Here is a 17,881-nt window from a genome sequence, read left to right on the forward strand (position 1 = left end):
ATAATACACGTAATGTTTAGAAAATAGAGCACATAGGATTGGGGGTAAATTGAGGATATATTAATATTTGTCCAGTGTATGAGAGAATAGAAGGTATGCTCATGCCCATTTCACAGTTGAGGAAGCTGAGGCTTGGAGTGATGGTCACTTCTTCAGGGTCACACAGGTAATTAGCGGTACAGGTAGGACCAGGCTCTGCATCACCTGCTTCATCCCACCACACCGAGTCCACCCCTCTTAGTGTTCTCCTGGACTGCCCTAAGACTTGCATCCCTGTGGGCAGAAGATGGCCCAAGGTCACTGCCCATCACTGATATCTTTCTTCTCCACTGTTCTAGCAAATAAAAGCTCATCAGAGCCTAACAAGAAGAAAATGAAGTTCTCCCCCAAAGACAAAGAGGATCTTACTGGGTAAGGTGTTTCTATAGGCACAAGACACTAGAATGAACTGACAGAGAAGGCAATGGCACCCCACTCCAGTACTCTTGCCTGGAAAATCCCATGGATGGAGGAGTCTGGTGGGCTACAGTCCATGGGGTCGCTAAGAGCCAGACACGACTGAGCGACTTCACTTTCACTTTTCACTTTCATGCATTGGAGAAGGAAATGGCAACCCACTCCAGTGTTCCTGCCTGGAGAATCACAGGGACGGTGGAGCCTGGTGGGCTGCCATCTATGGGATCGCACAGAGTTGGACACAACTGAAGCAACTTAGGAGGAGGAAGAGAATGAACTGCAGGTTATAGTCTCTTATAAGCCACACTCTGCTTCTTGACTTTAAAGCATTCCTGGATACCTAGTTACTTATGTTTTTTCCCACTAATACTCTGAATCCAATTTATTAAGGCTCTAAATAAAAATAAATTAGCTAACTAAGCAAAACCAGTGCTTACAAACTTATGAAGTATGAAGTATTCATGGAACCAGGCACTAAGCTGTGTCTGCTTTTCAGGATGAAGTCAGCCTCAACTTCCTTACCTATGAAGAAGGAGGTTGTGACATCTTTGACTTTCCCAGAAAGCAGACCAATGAGTCCAGAAGAACAGATTGATGTGATGTTACAGCAGGAGATGGAAATAGAAAGTAAAGAAACCAAACCATCTGAATCAGACTTGGAGGTACATTCTTATTGCCTCCTTTCTCTCAATTTGCTAGGTATTACTCTTGACATCTCAGTGATTCTAAACTGGAGAAAAGCAGTAGTCACCTGAGGGATGTTTTAAAAATACTCAAGTCCAAAGATAGGCAGGTTGATTTCCCTTCTTCTTTCTCAACATTGGTATGGCTATTCAAGGTGAAGTAAGTTAGAAAGAGAAACACCAATACAGTATATTAACACATATATATGGAATTTAGATAGATGACAGTGATGACCCTACAGGCAAAAACAGCAAAAAAGACACAGATGTATAGAACAGACTTTTGGACTATGTGGGAGAAGGCAAAGGTGGGATGATATGAAAGAATAGCACTGAAGCATGTATATTACCATGTGTAAAACAGATGACCAGTGCAAGCTCAACGCATGAAGCAGGGCACTCATGAAGCTCTGGGACAACCCAGAGGGATGGGGTGAGAAGGGCTTGGGGGTGGGTTTCAGGATAGGGGGTCACAGGTACACCTGTGGCTGATTCATGTCAATGATGGCAAAAACCGCCACAATATTGTAAAGTAATTAGCCTCCAATTAAATGAATTATTTTTTAAAATAAATAAAGATACTGAAGTCCAGACCCCATGCAGACTACTGAATGAAGGTGTGCATGCGCGACTCTTCTGCTTTAGTAAGTCTTAGAAACTTGTGCCTTCAGGTCCTCTTAGAACATAGATTGCAAAATGGCTGCATAGAACATAGGCTGGGGTTGCCAGATTTTGAAAAACAAAACAAAAAACATGGGCCCAGTTTGAATTTCAGATAAACAATGAATAATTTTTAGTATATTCCAGTGCATCCTGTATTTTATCCAGCACCCTGACCATAAGTTAAATATGGCCTACAGATGTGTTTGGGAAGTGAAAAAAATCTGACATAAGCTTAGATTTCTAACCTCTCTTGAAAAAATTAATATATTTGAGACTGAACAATAGCTACCTCCTCTGGATGAGAAATATATTCTCTGGTTTGTCAGTCTCCACAATTCCTTATTATTTTATTATGTCCAGCCAACATTCAGTTATTAACATTACCAGCTTGGTCCCAGATAGACTTTTGAGCCTCTAACCCCTAACTTGAAAGAACTGCAAAGCTTTAGAGCAAAGAGCTTTTGAATTTATAGTGTATAGTAAAATGATTAACAATAAAAACTAATAGTGACTGAGAATGTGCTATTAGCAAAATTCCATACTAAACTTTCTAGATGCTTGACCCCATTCACGACCCCATTCACGACCCCATTCACTACCTAGGGACTGTGTATTCCTGTTGTCCAGTTGTAGAAATTGGGGTGGGGACTGTTTAATCAACTTGCTCCAAGTTATACAGTCAGTAAGAGGCAAAACTAGAATTTAGACCAGTCTGGCTGATCCTAACATTCTGTGCTCTTAAGAGCACAGAACAGCAGCAACATTTCTCAAATTTGCCTGAAAATAAGAAATTGCCTGGGGTTCTTGTTAACATATTCTAAATGCCCTAGGAGGGAGGGGCCTGTGAATCTGCATTTTAGGAGGAGCCTCTCTCCTCACCCCAAGCAATTCTTATAATGAGAGAACTTTGGAAGTTTGTCCTTTATTAAGGTTGGAGAGATGCAAGTTCAGCCTTTTCTGACCACAGACAATTGGCACAGAAGGTCAAAGCCGATTTCAAACCCTTTCGTATACTTTGTGCCTCTCTTTTATCTGAAATTATTCATTTCTAGAGCCATTCAGCCATCTAGCAGCTTAGAGGCAAGCCCTAAATAAACCAAACTTCCTAATGTCAACAGGTCACATTGGGCCTGTTTGTTCAGTTCATGTGTTTGTGTTGCTTTTTTAAACTCAAAACTCCCATGGTTGAATTAGAATAATTATCATAAGTCTCACTCAGACTTGGGGGTTTTCCTGTAAGCCATGGGATCAAGTACTTTCTTCCTATAGGGTCGTTGTTATGAAGGAGGGTGAATTGACTCCATTTGAGGAGCTTGTCATTCCTCTTCTTAAAGCTCACCAGATATGTTATCTCCATCCCCGGGGCTTAGTCCTCTTTCCACTGCTCCTGTTTGCATGGCGTTTGACAAATCCTTCCTTATACAGCACTGAGATCTCTCTGGCTTTGGTTGACTCCTCCAGAGCCATGGGGAATACTCACCAACAATTTATTACAGTGAGCGTGATGTCATGGACCAAGAAGTGAGTGAAGGATGGATCAGTGCTGTATGAACAGGGTACTTTGGCAGCTGATGGGTGTGGGCAAGTGGGCCCAGGTAGCCAATTGATTATGATCATTTTGTTGCTGGTGGTTTGTTTATGGAAGAGATACTACTACTATTTGACCAGTGGAATCCGAAAAGACATGATTGCCCCTGAGGAGGACAAGGTGATGGTTCGGATTTCAAAGCTGATTTCAAACACGCTGCTGACAAGTCCCTTCCTGGAACCCCTGATGGCTGCCCTTGTGGAGGAGAAGGAAAATGACTATTACAGCAGCCTCATGAAAAGCATTGGTAAGGCTGTGCATAAATGGGGCAGGGTTCCTATGTGGAGGGCACCTTCTTTCCTTTCTCTGTCAGTTCTTCTCTCTGTTTTCTCAGAAAAATGCCAAAAACATTGTGTAACTTTTCATTCAGTTGCTTCCCCACACTACCACCATCACTCACGTCCATACCAGTACTTATCATACTTCAGTGTGCATCTGTGCAACCTAAGGATCTTATTAAAGAGCAGATTCTGATTCAGTAGAGTTTGGGAGGGCCCCACAATTCTTCACCTCCAACTAACTCCCAGGTGATGCAGGTGCTACTCACCCTGGGCACAGCATAAGTAGCAGGGGCCCATAGACATTTAAAATGTAGCTCAAGACCTCTTCCCTCAAGTATTTTGATCTCTGCAACCCTCAGTGATCACTCCGTCTTCTGCATTCATAGCACTTCTCGGTTCTACTTTCAACTCATACCATTTTGGAACTTCTCTGGTGCCATTGTTTCTCTATGGCCTTTAACACTGGCCTTGTCTTTCTCATGGGTCTCAGCTCCCTTATTAGACATTTACTGATATATCATCAGTCCTCACTCCCTTTCATGTTTAGCTGCATGTCTTGTGCACACAGTAGGTCATTGGGAAATGTTTGATGATGGTGAGTAATGTGAAAAGTGAAAGTGAAAGTCTCTCAGTCGTGTCCGACTCCTTGTAAATGAGGGAACATTTCCAGGTGTAAATGGACAGAAGCTTGTTTACCTTCTAAGTGTTGAAACTGAGAGCACAAAGTGCTCAAAGCCTCTGATTAATAACAAGTGTTTGCCCTCTTGGTTATAGTTGATTACATCCTCATGGACCCCATGGAGAGGAAAAGACTCTTCATTCAGAGCATCCCCCGGGCATTTCCTCAAAGGGTGATCCGGGCCCCTGTGCCCTGGCACAGTGTCTATAGGAATGCCAAGAAGTGGAACGAAGAGCACCTGCACACAGTGAACCCCATGATGCTCAGCCTGAAGCAGCTGTGGTTTTCGGAGTAAGACGTGCCTCCTGTCCCTCTTTTCCCTCTCTTTATTGCTTCCACACGTAAGAGATCATCTTATGTGAGAGTAGCCTTGCCCTTGAAGTAAAATGACGGAAATCCTAGACCCAAGTTGCATATGGTAAGGGATAACTCTCTGTGCAGAGCTAGGTGGCCCTCCTTTGCGCCTCCACAGCACCTGGTGCCTATGTATAGGCCCTGGAATATACTGGTTAAGAGCACTCACATGGGGCCAGCTTGCTCGGGTCCACCTCTAACTCTGCTGCTTCATAAGTAACATCCTTACCTCTAAATTTGGGATAAGTCTTCCTACTTCATAGCACTGGTAGGAGGGATAAATAATTTAGAGTACTTAGAACAATGCCTGATACAAGTATCCAGTAGGTATTAATTAGACCTCCATTATGAGGTCTATAATACTGAATTATAATTGTACCTTTACTAGTTTGGCTGTCTCTAGCCTATGAAATGTATGGGATGGGGGCCTGAGTCTTATTTCTTTTCCTTTCCCAATTCTTTTTTTTTTTTAATTTAAAAAAAGCATAGTTGAAGAATAGTTTAGCTGAAGTATAATTTACAATATGTTATATTATGTTAATTTTTGCTACACAGCAAAGTGATTGTATACATACATTCTTTTTCATGTTCTTTTCCATTATGGTTTATTACAGGATATTGAATATAGTTCCCTGGGCTATATAGGAGGACCTTGTTCTATTCTATATATACTAGTTTGTTGTTTCTCTACTGTATATATACTATTCTGTATATACTAGTTAGTTTCCACTAACTCAAACTCCCATTCTGTTCCTTTCCTATGCTCCCTCCCCCTTGGCAATCACAAGTCTATTGTCTAGGTCTGTGAGTCTGTTGCTGTTTTATAGATAAGTTCCTTGCGTGATATTTTAGAATCCACATACAAGTGGTATTAGATGGTATTTGTCTTTCTCTTTCTGACTTACATCATTTAGTATGATAATCTCTAGGTCCATCCATGTTGTTAAGGCATTATTTCATTCTTTTTTCTGGCTGAGTCGTATTTCATTGTGTATATGCACCACGTCTTCTTCACCATTCATCTCTCAATGGGCATTTAGGTTATCTCCATGTCTCAGAGGTTGTAAATAAATGCTGCTATGAACAAAGGGGCTCTTGTTGCTGCTGCTTAGTCCTTCAGTCGTGTCCGACTCTGTGTGACCCCATGGATTATAGCCCACTAGATTCCTCTGTCTGTGGGGATTCTCCAGGCAAGAATACTGGGGTGGGCTGCCATGCCCTTCTCCAGGGGATCTTTCAGACCCAGGAATCTAACCTAGGTCTTCCACACTGCAGGCAGATTCTTTACTATTTGAGCCACTAGGGAAGTCCTGATACATGTATCTTTTCAAATTAAAGTTTTTGTGTGAATATATGCCCAGGAGTGAGATTGCTGGATCGTATAACAATGTATTTTTAGTTTTTTAAGCTAATTCTTTTATGTAACTCAGGGCCAGTGCAGAGTTGGCATACAATAGTCTCACTTATATTTATAGGTCACTAAATTGGCCACAGATATTGTAGAAGTTCAGAGGAGGCAGAAGTCACTTTTTCTCTCCCATTTTTCTTTTATTTTTTTTTTTTCAGAGTTCTAGGACTTTTAATCTGTCCCAAAATTGCTGAAGCAAAAATCATGATAAAACATTCTGCTTTCCTTTACACCCCCCAACGCAAAAAAAAAAAAACTCCGTAGGAAAAAAATTGTTTTGTACATGGGAAGAAACAATATAAATTCAAAACTTACAGATAAGGGTTAGCTCTATCACTCATCTCTTTTAAAAAGTTTATACGAATATCCAGTCAACACCAACAGGGTTATCTCCCTTGAAATGTTATCTATACGGATTTCCAAGTAGACCACAGGGCTGTATACTGTCTTGGAATGTCCTCAGAAGGCTCTGTCATTGATCAGGTAACAGAGTAAAAACCCCAGAGTCCTTTTCTTTCAAATGGAAGAGGGAGAGACAGGGATAGAAGAAACTATTCAAACTTCGTCTTCTTTCCTTGTGGCTTGTGGTCTCCTCCTCCTCCTCTGCCTCCTCGGAAGCCTCCCCGCCCTCCAAAGCCTCCCCGGCCTCTGCCACCAAGGCCACCTCGGCCACCTCTGCCACCACCTTGGCCTCCAAAGCCACCTCTGCCTCCTCCTCGGCCACCAAAGCCACCTTCACCCTTAGGTTTGGCCCAGTCCAAAGTGACTTTGTTTCCATCGATTTCACCATCTTCCATGGCCTCCTTGGCAGCTTTGGCATCTTCCTCGCTGTTAAAGTCTACAAAACCAAACCCTTTGGAGGACCCAGTCTCCCGGTCAGTGACTATCCTTGCTCGAATAGAGCCATCAAAGGACTCCTTTAACGTCTCTTCTGTGGTATCCTCAGAGAGACCTTTGACAAAGAGAGTCTTGGATGGCTGGCTTCTTGCATTAGGTGATCCCCTGGGTCCTTGCAACTCCAGTCTGATGGCTCTGCCCTCAATTTCCCTTTTATTACATGAATTTAAAGCTTCTTTAGCATCTTCAAATGAAGCAAATTCTATAAACGCATACCCTTTAGATTTGCCATTTTGGTTCTGGGGCACCTTGATATGAGTTGCCTTCTCAAATACTTCCTGAAGTGTTTCTTCTGTTGCACTATAGGAGAGGTTGCTTAAAACCAGGGTTTTTGATTCACCACTCCAAGTGCTATTCTTTCCACCTCTATGGTCTTGACTTTGGCCTTTCTCTCCAGTGTAGTACAGAGAAATGGATCGCCCATCTATCTCTGTTCCCTGCTTTTCTTCCAAGGTTTTTTCTGCATCAGCTTCTGTCTTAAATTCAATATAAGCAATCCCTTTACTCTTTCCATCCTTGCTGACTAATCTGATCTCCACAGCATCTTCAAACACTTCTTTTAATTCATCCTGAGTAACTTTGTAAGGCAGATTTTTAGCCAAAAGTGTTCTTGCATCTCGGTCTTTCTTACTGTCTTTTCCCTTTGGTTTTTCTAGTTTAATTTCATTGCCAAAGACTTTTAAACCAGTGAGTTCCAAGGCTTTTTCCAGGTCTTCAGCAGATTCAAAATCCACATAGCCAAACTTCCTAGACACACCAATTCTGACATCGACAACAGCAAGATCATTTTTAGCAAAAAGATCACTGATACCCGTTTTCAATTCAGGAGCAGATTTATTGAAGTTCAGGTTTCCAATAAAGAGATTGAAAGACGTAGTTGGTTCTGTGCCTTCCACTTTTTGTTTCTTGGCTTCAGGAGCTGCTTTTTGTTTGGCCATTTCCTTCTTTCGTTTTCCAGGTGCTTCTTTGACAGGCTCTTCTTCCTCTTCCTCCTCTTCTTCCTCCTCCTCCTCCTCCTCTTCCTCCTCATCGTCCTCCTCCTCTTCGTCATCGTCATCCTCTTCCTCCTCCTCTTCATCATCCTCCTCCTCCTCATCTTCATCTTCAACAGTGCTCTTAGCTTTCACAGGAGCAGCTTTTACTGGAGCTTTCTTTCCTTTCGCTGGTACAATCTCCATAGGTTCTTCTTCAGAGTCATCTTCGTCGTCGTCCTCATCATCATCCTCCTCCTCCTCATCATCATCGTCATCGTCATCCTCGTCATCCTCATCATCTGTGGCAGGAGCAGCACCAAAAGCAGCAGCTGCCTTCCTCACTGCTGGTTCATCCTCCTCTTCATCATCATTGTCTTCCTCTTCACTGTCATCTTCATCTTCTTCATCACTGTCTTCCTTCTTGGCATTCTTGCCGTTCTTTGCTCCCTTGCCTGGGGTGGCTGCTCCCTTCTTACCAGAGGTTGCTACCAATGCTTTGCCTGGGGTGGCTCCCTTTTTGCCAGGTGTTACCACTGCTTTGGCAGGTGTAACTGTCTTCTTGGCTGGCATAGCTGCTGCCTTTTTGCCAGGGGTGACAACTGCTTTCTTTGCTGGTGTGGCAACTGCAACCTTTTTTGTTGGGGAAACCACCATCTTCTTTGCTGGAGTTGTGGTAGCCTTCTTGCCTTTTTTCTGAGGGATAACAACCTCTTCTCCACTGCTCTCATCGTCTTCATCTTCTGACACTTCCTCATCTTCACTATCTTCTTCTACCTCCTTTGGGGGAGGAGCCATTTTCTTGGAGTCACCTTGATTTTTACCGGCCTAAAACAGACGTGACACATTACACCCTCCCTCATTTCAAGCCATTCTTCATGGCAAAACGGCAGTAATCTCCCTTAGTACTCCTTCTTCATACTGTTAACTACAATTTACATACAAATTATCCTTCATACCAATGTTAACACAGGGCTGGTGTGGCACTAGTGGTAAAGAACCCGCCTGCCAATGTAGGAGACATAAGAGACGAAGGTTCAAACCCTGGATCGGGAAGATCCCCTGGAGGGTACGGCAACCCAGTTCAGGATTCTTGCCTAGAGAATCCCATGGACGGAGAAGCCTGGCGGGCTACAGTCCACGGAGTCGCAAAGAGATGGATACGACCGAAGCGACTTAGCACTCAATTTCCTACGTATTTTCTCCAAGTTCTTTAAAAAAACCACCCTTTGCTTTGAATAAAAAGCCTACTCTCTTCTTGCTACGTTCTTTAAGCACACCCGTTTAAAAAATTAAACCTCCAGCCAGAATCGAACCTTGCTTCACCGCACCGTTTCTTAATGCGGACTACAACTGGACCAATATAACTGCCAACAATTCAAGGCCCTTCACGTGAGGAAAACCACCTTGAAAAAGCCTTTGAGGTAAACTGTGGCACCAAATTTCACCACCATTGTCTGAAGGCAGCTTTAAAAAAAAAAACACGTCTTAACCCGTCGTCTTCTATTAAGACTTCCTTTCCCAGGTTACCAACCCCGCCCCTGTCAGCCCTGGAAGGGCCACGTGGGATAAGTCGCAGACCACCACGTGCGCGCAGCCCGGCGCAGAAAGCATGCGGCAGGGCCTCCTGCTGGAGCCCCGCTCTCGTCCGCCCACCCCGCTGGACCTGGACCGGAGACGAGGCGCAACGCCGCCCTCCCCCCAAGGCCAGGTCCCTCCGCAGGCCGCACACGGCGCGGCCCCCCATTTTTCTAAATTAAGATGTTATTCACATACTTTAAAATCCACCCTCTTGAAGTGTGCAATACAGTAATTTTGAGTATACTCACACATTTGTACAACTTTCCTGAAAATATTGGGAATGTTTTCATTATCCCCTAAAGAAACTCTGTAGTCATTTGTAGTTACCCCACTTCTCCCTTCCACTCAGCCCCTGGAAGAACATTAATCTGCTTCCTGTCTCCGTGGATTTACCTATTCTCAATATTTTACATAAATGGAATCATACAATATGTGGCCTTTCATGTCTGGCTACATTAAGTTAGCAAGATTCTTGTTTTCAAGATTCATCCATATTGAAGCATTATCAATACTTCATTTCTTTTTATGGCTGAATAATATTCCATTTTATTGTTATATACATTTTTTTAATCCATTAATCAATTGCACTGGGAATAATAAAGACTGACTTTTTTTTTTATGAGCCCCTCAAGAATGAATGTGAATCCTGGTGGGAGAATGAGGCCACCAGAGTTCACCAAAAGGTCAGGTTAATGAAATGATGTGCTATTACCATGTGGGTTTTTTATTAGAAAAATTGGAGGCAGATATGTGTGTGTGATTGTGATTGGTTAAACTTAATCAGTAGCTCAAATATAGCTTTGTATGTGTTTCATCTTTGGGGAACCTTATTACTTGGATAACTTACTTGTTTTTCACATTCTTAGTTTTATCTGTATTTTAAAAAGTAATTGTAGGTAGAGTCAACCTTGGATAGAGACCATCAATCATAAGAAATAAGCACATTCCTTTCTTTGAATTCAGTTTTCTAAGGCATTAGAGGTGCTAGTCCGGACATGAGAAAAAAGTAGTTTTCCAATGAGGCAGAAGTATGTAACAATAATTTATAGAAATTGTATAGATAGAGTAGGCTCTGAAACTAACCAGCCTAGGTTCTCATTCTTGCTCTGTCCCTGATGAACTGTGTGATTTGGGCAAGTTAATCTCTCTGGACCCCTATTTCTTTATATGCAAAATGGGATTGTTGGGTGAAGTGCTTAGAATAGTGCTTGGCTTACAGTAGTTGTTCAATAAGTTCTGCTCTAAGTAGAAGCATGTTTATGGCCTCAAAAAATAAATTAACATAGAAATTAACAAGAAAGTTAGCCACAAGGCTGATAAAATTGCCAGAAGTTCAGTCTCAAGAGAATGTACACATGAATTTAATTTGATCACATAAAGAAAATGACAAATTATTATTAGCTTTTACTATAAGAAGAATTCTTATCACTTGCTCTTTTCCTAATCTATTCCTTCTTCTTTATATTTATTTATTTTTAATTGATTGCTTTACAATATTGGTTTGATTTCTGTCATATGTCAACATGAATTAACCATAGGTGTACATATGTCCCCTCCCTCTTCAATCTCTCTTCTACCCCTTTCCATTTTCCACCCCTCTAGGTTATTACAGAACCCCAGTTTGAGTTCCCTGAGTTATACAGCAAATTTCCATTGGCTGTCTATTTGCATATATTAGAGTATATGTTCGGGCTTTTCTGGTGACTCAGACAGTAAAGAATCCACCTGCAGTGCAGGAGACCTGGATTCAATCCCTGGGTCTGGAAGATCCCCTGGATGAGGGCATTGCAACCTACTCCAGTACAACTGCCTGGAAAATCCCCATGGATGGACAGAGGAACCTGGCAGGCTGCAGTCCATAGGGTCACACAGAGTCACACACAACTGAAGGGACTCCACAGCAGCAGCAGCAGGGTATATGCTTCCATGCTACTCTCTCCATTCATCTCACCCTCTCCTTCCTCTTCCCCACCCTGTCCATAAGTCTGTTCTCCATATCTGCACCTCCATTCAGTTCAGTTCAGTTCAGTCGCTCAGTCGTGTCCAACTCTTTTTCTGTTCTACAAATAGGTTCATCAGCACCATCTTTCTAGATTCCATATATATATGTTAATAGACAATATTTGTTTTTTTTTCCTGACTTACTTCACTCTGTATAATAGGCTCTAGGTTCATCCACCTCATTAGAACTGACTCAAATGTGTTCCTTTTATGGCTGAGTAGTATTCCATTATATGTATGTACCACAGCTTCTTTATCCATTCATCTGTCAATGGACATCTAGGTTGCCTCCATGTCCTAGCTATTGTAAATAAAGCTGCAGTGAATAGACCTTACAGTGGGCTCTGTAATAACCCAGAGGGGTAGGAAGGTGCAGGAGGTGGGAGGGAGATTCAAGAGGGAGGGGACATATGTACACCTATGGTTAATTCATGTTGACATATGGCAGAAATCAAACCAATACTGTAAAGCAATCAATGAAAAATAAATAAATATAAAGAAGAAGGAATAGATTAGAAAAAAAGCAAGTGATAAGGAATCGTTTTTATAGTAAAAGCTATACCTTTAATAATTTGTAATTTTCTTGATATGAGCAAATTAAATTCATGTCTACATCCTCTTGAAATACATGTGTCTTTTTCAGTTTTGCTTTCTTCAGGGTATTTACCTAGAAGTGGTATTTCTGGGTTGTATAGTGGTTTTATTCCTTGTTTTTTAAGGAATCTCCACACTGTCTTCCATATTGGCTGTATAAATTGACTGTGCAATATAAACCAAAATCATTTAGATTTTTGTCAGCTGAACCAAAAAATTAGCAATGAGAAAGATTTGTTAAGGAAATGCTATAGATAAATGTTCTTATGTGACCTGTAATATTTAGGTTTAAACATGTTAAGAGGTCACCTAATGATCAGTGAAGGGAAGCATTTAAGGACCAGAATGAGGGTCATGGTCTGAACAAAGAATAGATTTTTCTGGCCAATGTGGGAAGTTTATTACGGTTGAACTAAAGATGAGTGACATAATTATCAGATGATGACCAGGGGATATCAAACATATATGGAGAGTGAGGTCCTCAAGTTCTGTCCTCCCCAGCAGCGCTTTGTGACTGGTCAGACAAGATGAAGACTAAGCTCATCACCTCCATCAAAAAAGAATAGAAATGTAGGCTGTAGGATTTTAGGAGTATGCAGGAAAGTGCCTAGTGGGTCATTACAGTGGATGATGAAAATGAGAAGTGAGAACTGGGGCAAGCTAAGAAAGTGAGCAGAGATCTGGTTGGAGAAGTTGTAGGCACTGATGGTTTCAAAGAGTGATTAATAAACAAATGAATAGGTGTCAGGCAGAGAAATGCTGGCCCTGTGAGCTTAAAAAAAAAAAAAAAAAAAAAGGCCTTGGGGAGTGCGGTAAAGCGAAGCACCTCCATTAACCTGAGAGAAATAGGAGAAAATAAGATTATCAGAGAGGGCAGGAAGAGATCCAAGTGTTCATTTAACAAATATTTACTGAGTTCCTGCACTGTGTAAGGCAATGTCCCAGGAAATGCTGTGGGTGTCTTGGTGAGTCTGCCAGCTGTCAGAGGCAAGTCTATAGGGTTTTTAGGTCCAGAACAAAGTGGTCCTCCAATTTGTCTTGCGTAGCTCACCAAGGGGCCACACTGAGGACTGCATACAACCCACTTGATCATGAAGGTGATGCTTTGCTTGCCCTGTCCTCTTGTGTCTTCACCTGTCTTATCCTGTATTGAAAAGAGCTTTGACTTGTCATATCCTAGTTTCCAATCAGCCAAATGCCAAGTCAGTGTCAAAATCCCACTACCCAGAGAAGGACACATAGGAAGGCTCAGTAACAGCTCCTGAGTTTCTCTACTCCTTGCAAGAGTTCTTGTGGACTATCCACTCCCTCCTCTGACTCTCAGGTTTTTCATATATAATTAGTTTTAATCTGTTTAAATCTCCTCTCACTGGAAAATGAAAATATATTTCCTCTGAATCCATCATACAAAGTTTTTTTATTAAGCATCTTCTTGGCTTAGGATGTTTTGCCCTCTCTTTTGGCAGATTTAGAGACCTCAGGTTTGTTCGCACAGCAGAATTACTGGCGGGAAAATTACCTCTGCAGCCTCATGAATATCAGGATGTCATTCAGAATCACTGCATGGAAGCACGCCAAATCCTTCTCAACAAGTCAGTATCTGGCCTCAGAATGGCTCTGTGTCACAGTGTCATAAAAAGCAAAAGTTCTCTGAAGTGAAAGCTGGTCTCCAGCCTGGGGGGGCACACAGATTTTGCTGACTTCTCTCTGACACCTCCCCTCCACGTTTCCATCCCTGAGAGCCTCTGTGCCTTCTCACATACACTGCTCTTTGACCCTCACGCCTAGTTTTCCTTTGCCCTTTTGAAGCTTCCTCATTACCATTGCTTGTTGAGCACTTCCATTCTCTCCCTCTGAAATCCTTTAGGCCTTGCTGGGTTACACACACAGTGGTAGTTGCTCAGTCGTGTCCAACTTTTTGCTACCCTATGTACAGTCGCCCGCCAGGCTTCTCTGTCCATGTGATTTTCCAGGCAAGAATACTGGAGTGGGTTGCCATTTCCTCCTCCAGGAGATCTTCCCAACCCAGGGATTGAACCTGGGTCTCCTGCATTACCATCTGAGCCATCAGGGAAGGATAATGCATTTGAATGACTTGTATTCAGGTGGCCCAGATAGACACCCGTAAATTTCCAGGGATGGGAGTTTTCAGTCACTTAATTCTTTTTTCCTTTGCAAATGTGTACAGGACTGTGTCCAGAGCCAGAGAAATTCCCTTATGTGAAATGATGGTGATAATGTCTACTAAGTGGTTTTTATTATCAGAGAAAATATTTATGCAATAGCTGGCATATAGTAGCTCTTAAATGTAGTTATTACCTCTACAACTATGACTATTACCAGTACTTCCCTGATTGTTAGAGTAATACTTTTCTAGCAGTCAGAAAAGAGACTTGATAAGATGCAAATGCCAGTAGTTCCTGTTGGGAATTAGAAATTGGGGGAATAGGATGAAAGGGAAAATGAGGCACCCATTTCTTCTTTTGGTTTTCTAATTTCTGCTCTCCACTTCTGAGCAGCCACCACCACACTGGAGTTTCTCCTCCTAAGTTTCCTCCTTTTCTCCTTTTTCTTTTCCCCTGTAAAGTTTCAGTCAGAAAACAGACATCTGCCAGGGAGAGAAATTGGATAGAACATTTCAGTTCCTTATGCCGTTTTACCCCAATCTCTGAATATAATAATCTATAGACACCTTCATCTTTCAGCAGGACTGTGCACTGGGTCTTGCTCAATCCAAATCTTATTCCTTACTTCCCCAGAAAGGGGTGATGGCAGGTGAAGTGGCCAGGGATATGAGAGTACCAACTTGCAGAGCTGCTTAGTGGGAAAGGAGCCATCTGCCTTGTGGTGGAGAATTGGGAGTGGCTGAGAGGACATCTTGGAACTTGGAAGGGATTCTCAGTCAGATGCCCTGCTTTCTTTACAGATGGATCCCCACCTGTGCCCAGCTATTTGTCTCCCGGAAGGAGCAGTGGATCCATTTTGCTCCCAAGAGTGACTATGACTCCTCTCATAACATTGAAGAATATTTCGCTTCCGTTGCATCTTTCATGTCCCTCCAGCTCAGGGAGTTGGTCATTAACTCTCTTAAGGACCTCGTTTCCTTCTTCATGATACACAAGGTATGTAGGGGATCAGCAGTAGACTCTTTGGAGTGGAATCAAGACTCAGTATTTAATCATGTAAGGTCCTCAGCTGGAAGCTAGGCCAAAAAGTAAAATTCTTGACTTGAACACATATGTGGTGATTATTAGTTTATAAAAATGATTTATTTAAGTACATGGCAAGTTTTCCCAAGATAATTACCTACTTCTATATAGTAAAAATCTACAGAACTAGAGAAATTAATTTAAAGAAAGAGTGAATAAAATGAAATGTCTACCTCCTACTGTAGAGGAGTGGTCACTTTTTCATCCTCTCTGTTTAAAAAAAAAGGAATTGAAAAGGGTTTGTTATCAATTTTTTGGCTTGCTATCTAGGAAGTGTTGTGCATGTTCATTGCAGATACTGGCTTTCATTCTTTGGTTTTGGAATGGATACCTCTAAAAACAAAAGACTTCATTGACCTAATTAATAACTTCTGTCATGACACTACTTAAGTGAAGTCTAGATAAAAACTAAAGCACTAAGACAAAAATTAAAACATTGATGGTTTTCAAAGCATCATAGACTCCCTTAAATTTAGATAACGTGGGAAATCAAGGAAGATTTTTTTGTATTTTATATGATGTGCCATTTTAATTTAAAAAGAGTGATAAAATTTAAAATTGCCTGGTTAGAAAGGTTAAGTTCTAAGCATTTTGCCAAATAAAGTAAAAATGAACAGTTGACCTTTTATTCAAAAAGTATAAACCAGTGCTGTCAAATTTAGACTGCACTGTTAGCATTCTACAGTGGACTAATCTATACATATCATTGCAATCATCTTTTTGGCTAAGCAGAAGAAGAGACTCAAACTCAACCAAGTTTCATTCTAAAATTCCAAACAAAGGGAAAACTAAAATTTGCATATATCTTAAAGAAAGAAATGTATGGGTATTTGATACATAGTAGACATTCACCGAATACTTATCAATAATCCTTTGACAAATCTAGAATTTCTAGATTCTAAATTGAATCTTTAGAATCAATTATTTGAGCAAATACTTTACAACTGCCTCATGCCAATTTCATTAGGCACTATGCCTTTTATGAAAGGTATCTTGTGTTACTAGCCTGTGTTAGGAATTAGAAATGTCTCCACATCAGTTCTTTAGCAGCTGAGCTACAGTTTCCCTGGTAGCTCAGCTGGTAAAGAATCTGCCTCCAATGCAGGAAACCCCAGTTCGACTCCTGGGTCAGGAAGCTCCCCTGAAGAAAGAATAGGCTACCCACTCCAGTATTCTGGCCTGGAGAATTCCATAGACTGTATAGTCCATGGGATCACACTGCTGAGCGACTTGCACTTCACTCAACTTCCATATCAGTATTTTTACTGCAGAAAGGTTGACATTTTGAGTGTCTAAAATATATGCTAATTAGCAACTCCATGTGGGATGTACAGATAAACTCTTATACTTTTGGATTCAGTCAACAAATTTTTATTGAGCCCTTGTGCATGTGTGCTAAGTCACTTCAGTTGTGTTTGACTCTTTGTGACCCTGCGGACTGTAGCCTGCCAGGTTCCTCTATCCATGGGATTCTCCAGGCAAGAATACTGGAGTCGGTTGCCATTTCCTCCTCCAGGGGATCTTCCCGACCTAGGGATCAAACCTGTGTCTGTTATGTCTCTCCTGCATTGATAGGCAGGTTCTTTACCCCTTGTGCCACCTACTCTTATGATGTATTATATGCTATCTTGGATATTTTGGATTACTTAGATGGTTCACACACAGATCCTGTTCATGTAAATCTCATGAGAGAAAGATAAAATACCACACAGAAATGGAAATAAGGAAGTTCAGAGGTAGAAGATTATTTCTTGGTGGGGAACACGGAGGCTTCCCAAAGGAGGAGATTTTTGTCAGAATTTTAACAGATGGGGAGGATTTGGAAATACTGATAAAATAATTTCCAGGCAATATAAACATACTTTGAAGAAGAGGGAGAGGGTGAACTCAAGTGGGCTAAGCCATACTTAGCCCTTATTTTAAATATGAACAGTGCATGGTACCTTTCATTTCCTTTTCTGGTACCCATATAGTGCTATGAACAGGTAAAAGTCACTCCTTTGATTCTTAAAGGTTCCATATTGTAATAATCACCATATCTTATGTCTCCTGAAGGATGGAAATTATTTTGAGGAGCCCTACCAAGAAATGGAGTTCTTTATACCTCAGCTGATTATGATCAAGCTTGAAGTCAATGAGCCAATTATTGTTTTTAATCCATCTTTTGATGACTGCTGGGAATTAATACATAACTCTTTCTTGGAAATTATTAAGAACTCTAAAGGGATTCCCAAGGTATAGTACTCAATTATTTGTTTGTATTTGTATTCACATATTGAATGAAACATGTTTAAATGGCCGCTTGTGCAAAGTAGGGTTTTACTATGGGAGATATAGCCTGAGTACACCCTCTTGTCACCCCGAAAGAGAATTTGGGCCTTAAAGAAATTTCCATGCATCCCATTAACAAAGACACTGAGATCTACTTTGTGAGCAAGCAGAGTTACCTGCATGATGCCAACGTCAAAAGGGCAGATGTGTCCCAAGCCATATCCATCTTGGATTAATAATTCATG

General features: G+C 41.4%; 2 protein-coding genes across 2 annotated transcripts in view; one reads left to right on the forward strand and one right to left on the reverse strand.

The window, feature by feature from the left end:
- The window catches only part of DNAH3 (dynein axonemal heavy chain 3), a 231,387-nt gene that overhangs the window by 10,104 nt on the left and 203,402 nt on the right, over window positions 1-17,881 (forward strand). Inside the window, exons 4-10 of the mRNA XM_068967931.1 lie at window positions 339-411; window positions 953-1,118; window positions 3,448-3,637; window positions 4,446-4,641; window positions 13,623-13,748; window positions 15,083-15,278; window positions 17,421-17,600. Of these exons, the coding sequence (XP_068824032.1) occupies window positions 339-411; window positions 953-1,118; window positions 3,448-3,637; window positions 4,446-4,641; window positions 13,623-13,748; window positions 15,083-15,278; window positions 17,421-17,600 (1,127 nt within the window). The remainder of the gene's footprint in view (window positions 1-338; window positions 412-952; window positions 1,119-3,447; window positions 3,638-4,445; window positions 4,642-13,622; window positions 13,749-15,082; window positions 15,279-17,420; window positions 17,601-17,881) is intronic.
- On the reverse strand, window positions 6,347-9,727 carry LOC138075526 (nucleolin-like). The gene is made up of 2 exons (XM_068967363.1): window positions 9,572-9,727; window positions 6,347-8,808 (listed from the first exon to the last, which is right to left on the reverse strand). The coding sequence occupies exons 1-2, from the start codon at window positions 9,725-9,727 to the stop codon at window positions 6,664-6,666; spliced, it is 2,301 nt and encodes a 766-aa protein (XP_068823464.1). The 3' UTR covers window positions 6,347-6,663.

Source organism: Capricornis sumatraensis, chromosome 3, assembly GCF_032405125.1.
Source record: "Capricornis sumatraensis isolate serow.1 chromosome 3, serow.2, whole genome shotgun sequence".
NCBI lineage: Eukaryota > Metazoa > Chordata > Mammalia > Artiodactyla > Bovidae > Capricornis > Capricornis sumatraensis.

Excerpts from the sequence above, each read along its gene's own strand:
- LOC138075526 (XM_068967363.1), bottom strand. The coding sequence starts at position 9,727 with ATGGGGGGCCGCGCCGTGTGCGGCCTGCGGAGGGACCTGGCCTTGGGG. Across the intron at positions 8,809-9,571 it reads CTTTCTGCGCCGGGCTGCGC|GCCGGTAAAAATCAAGGTGA; the intron begins GCACGTGGTGGT and ends CGTCTGTTTTAG.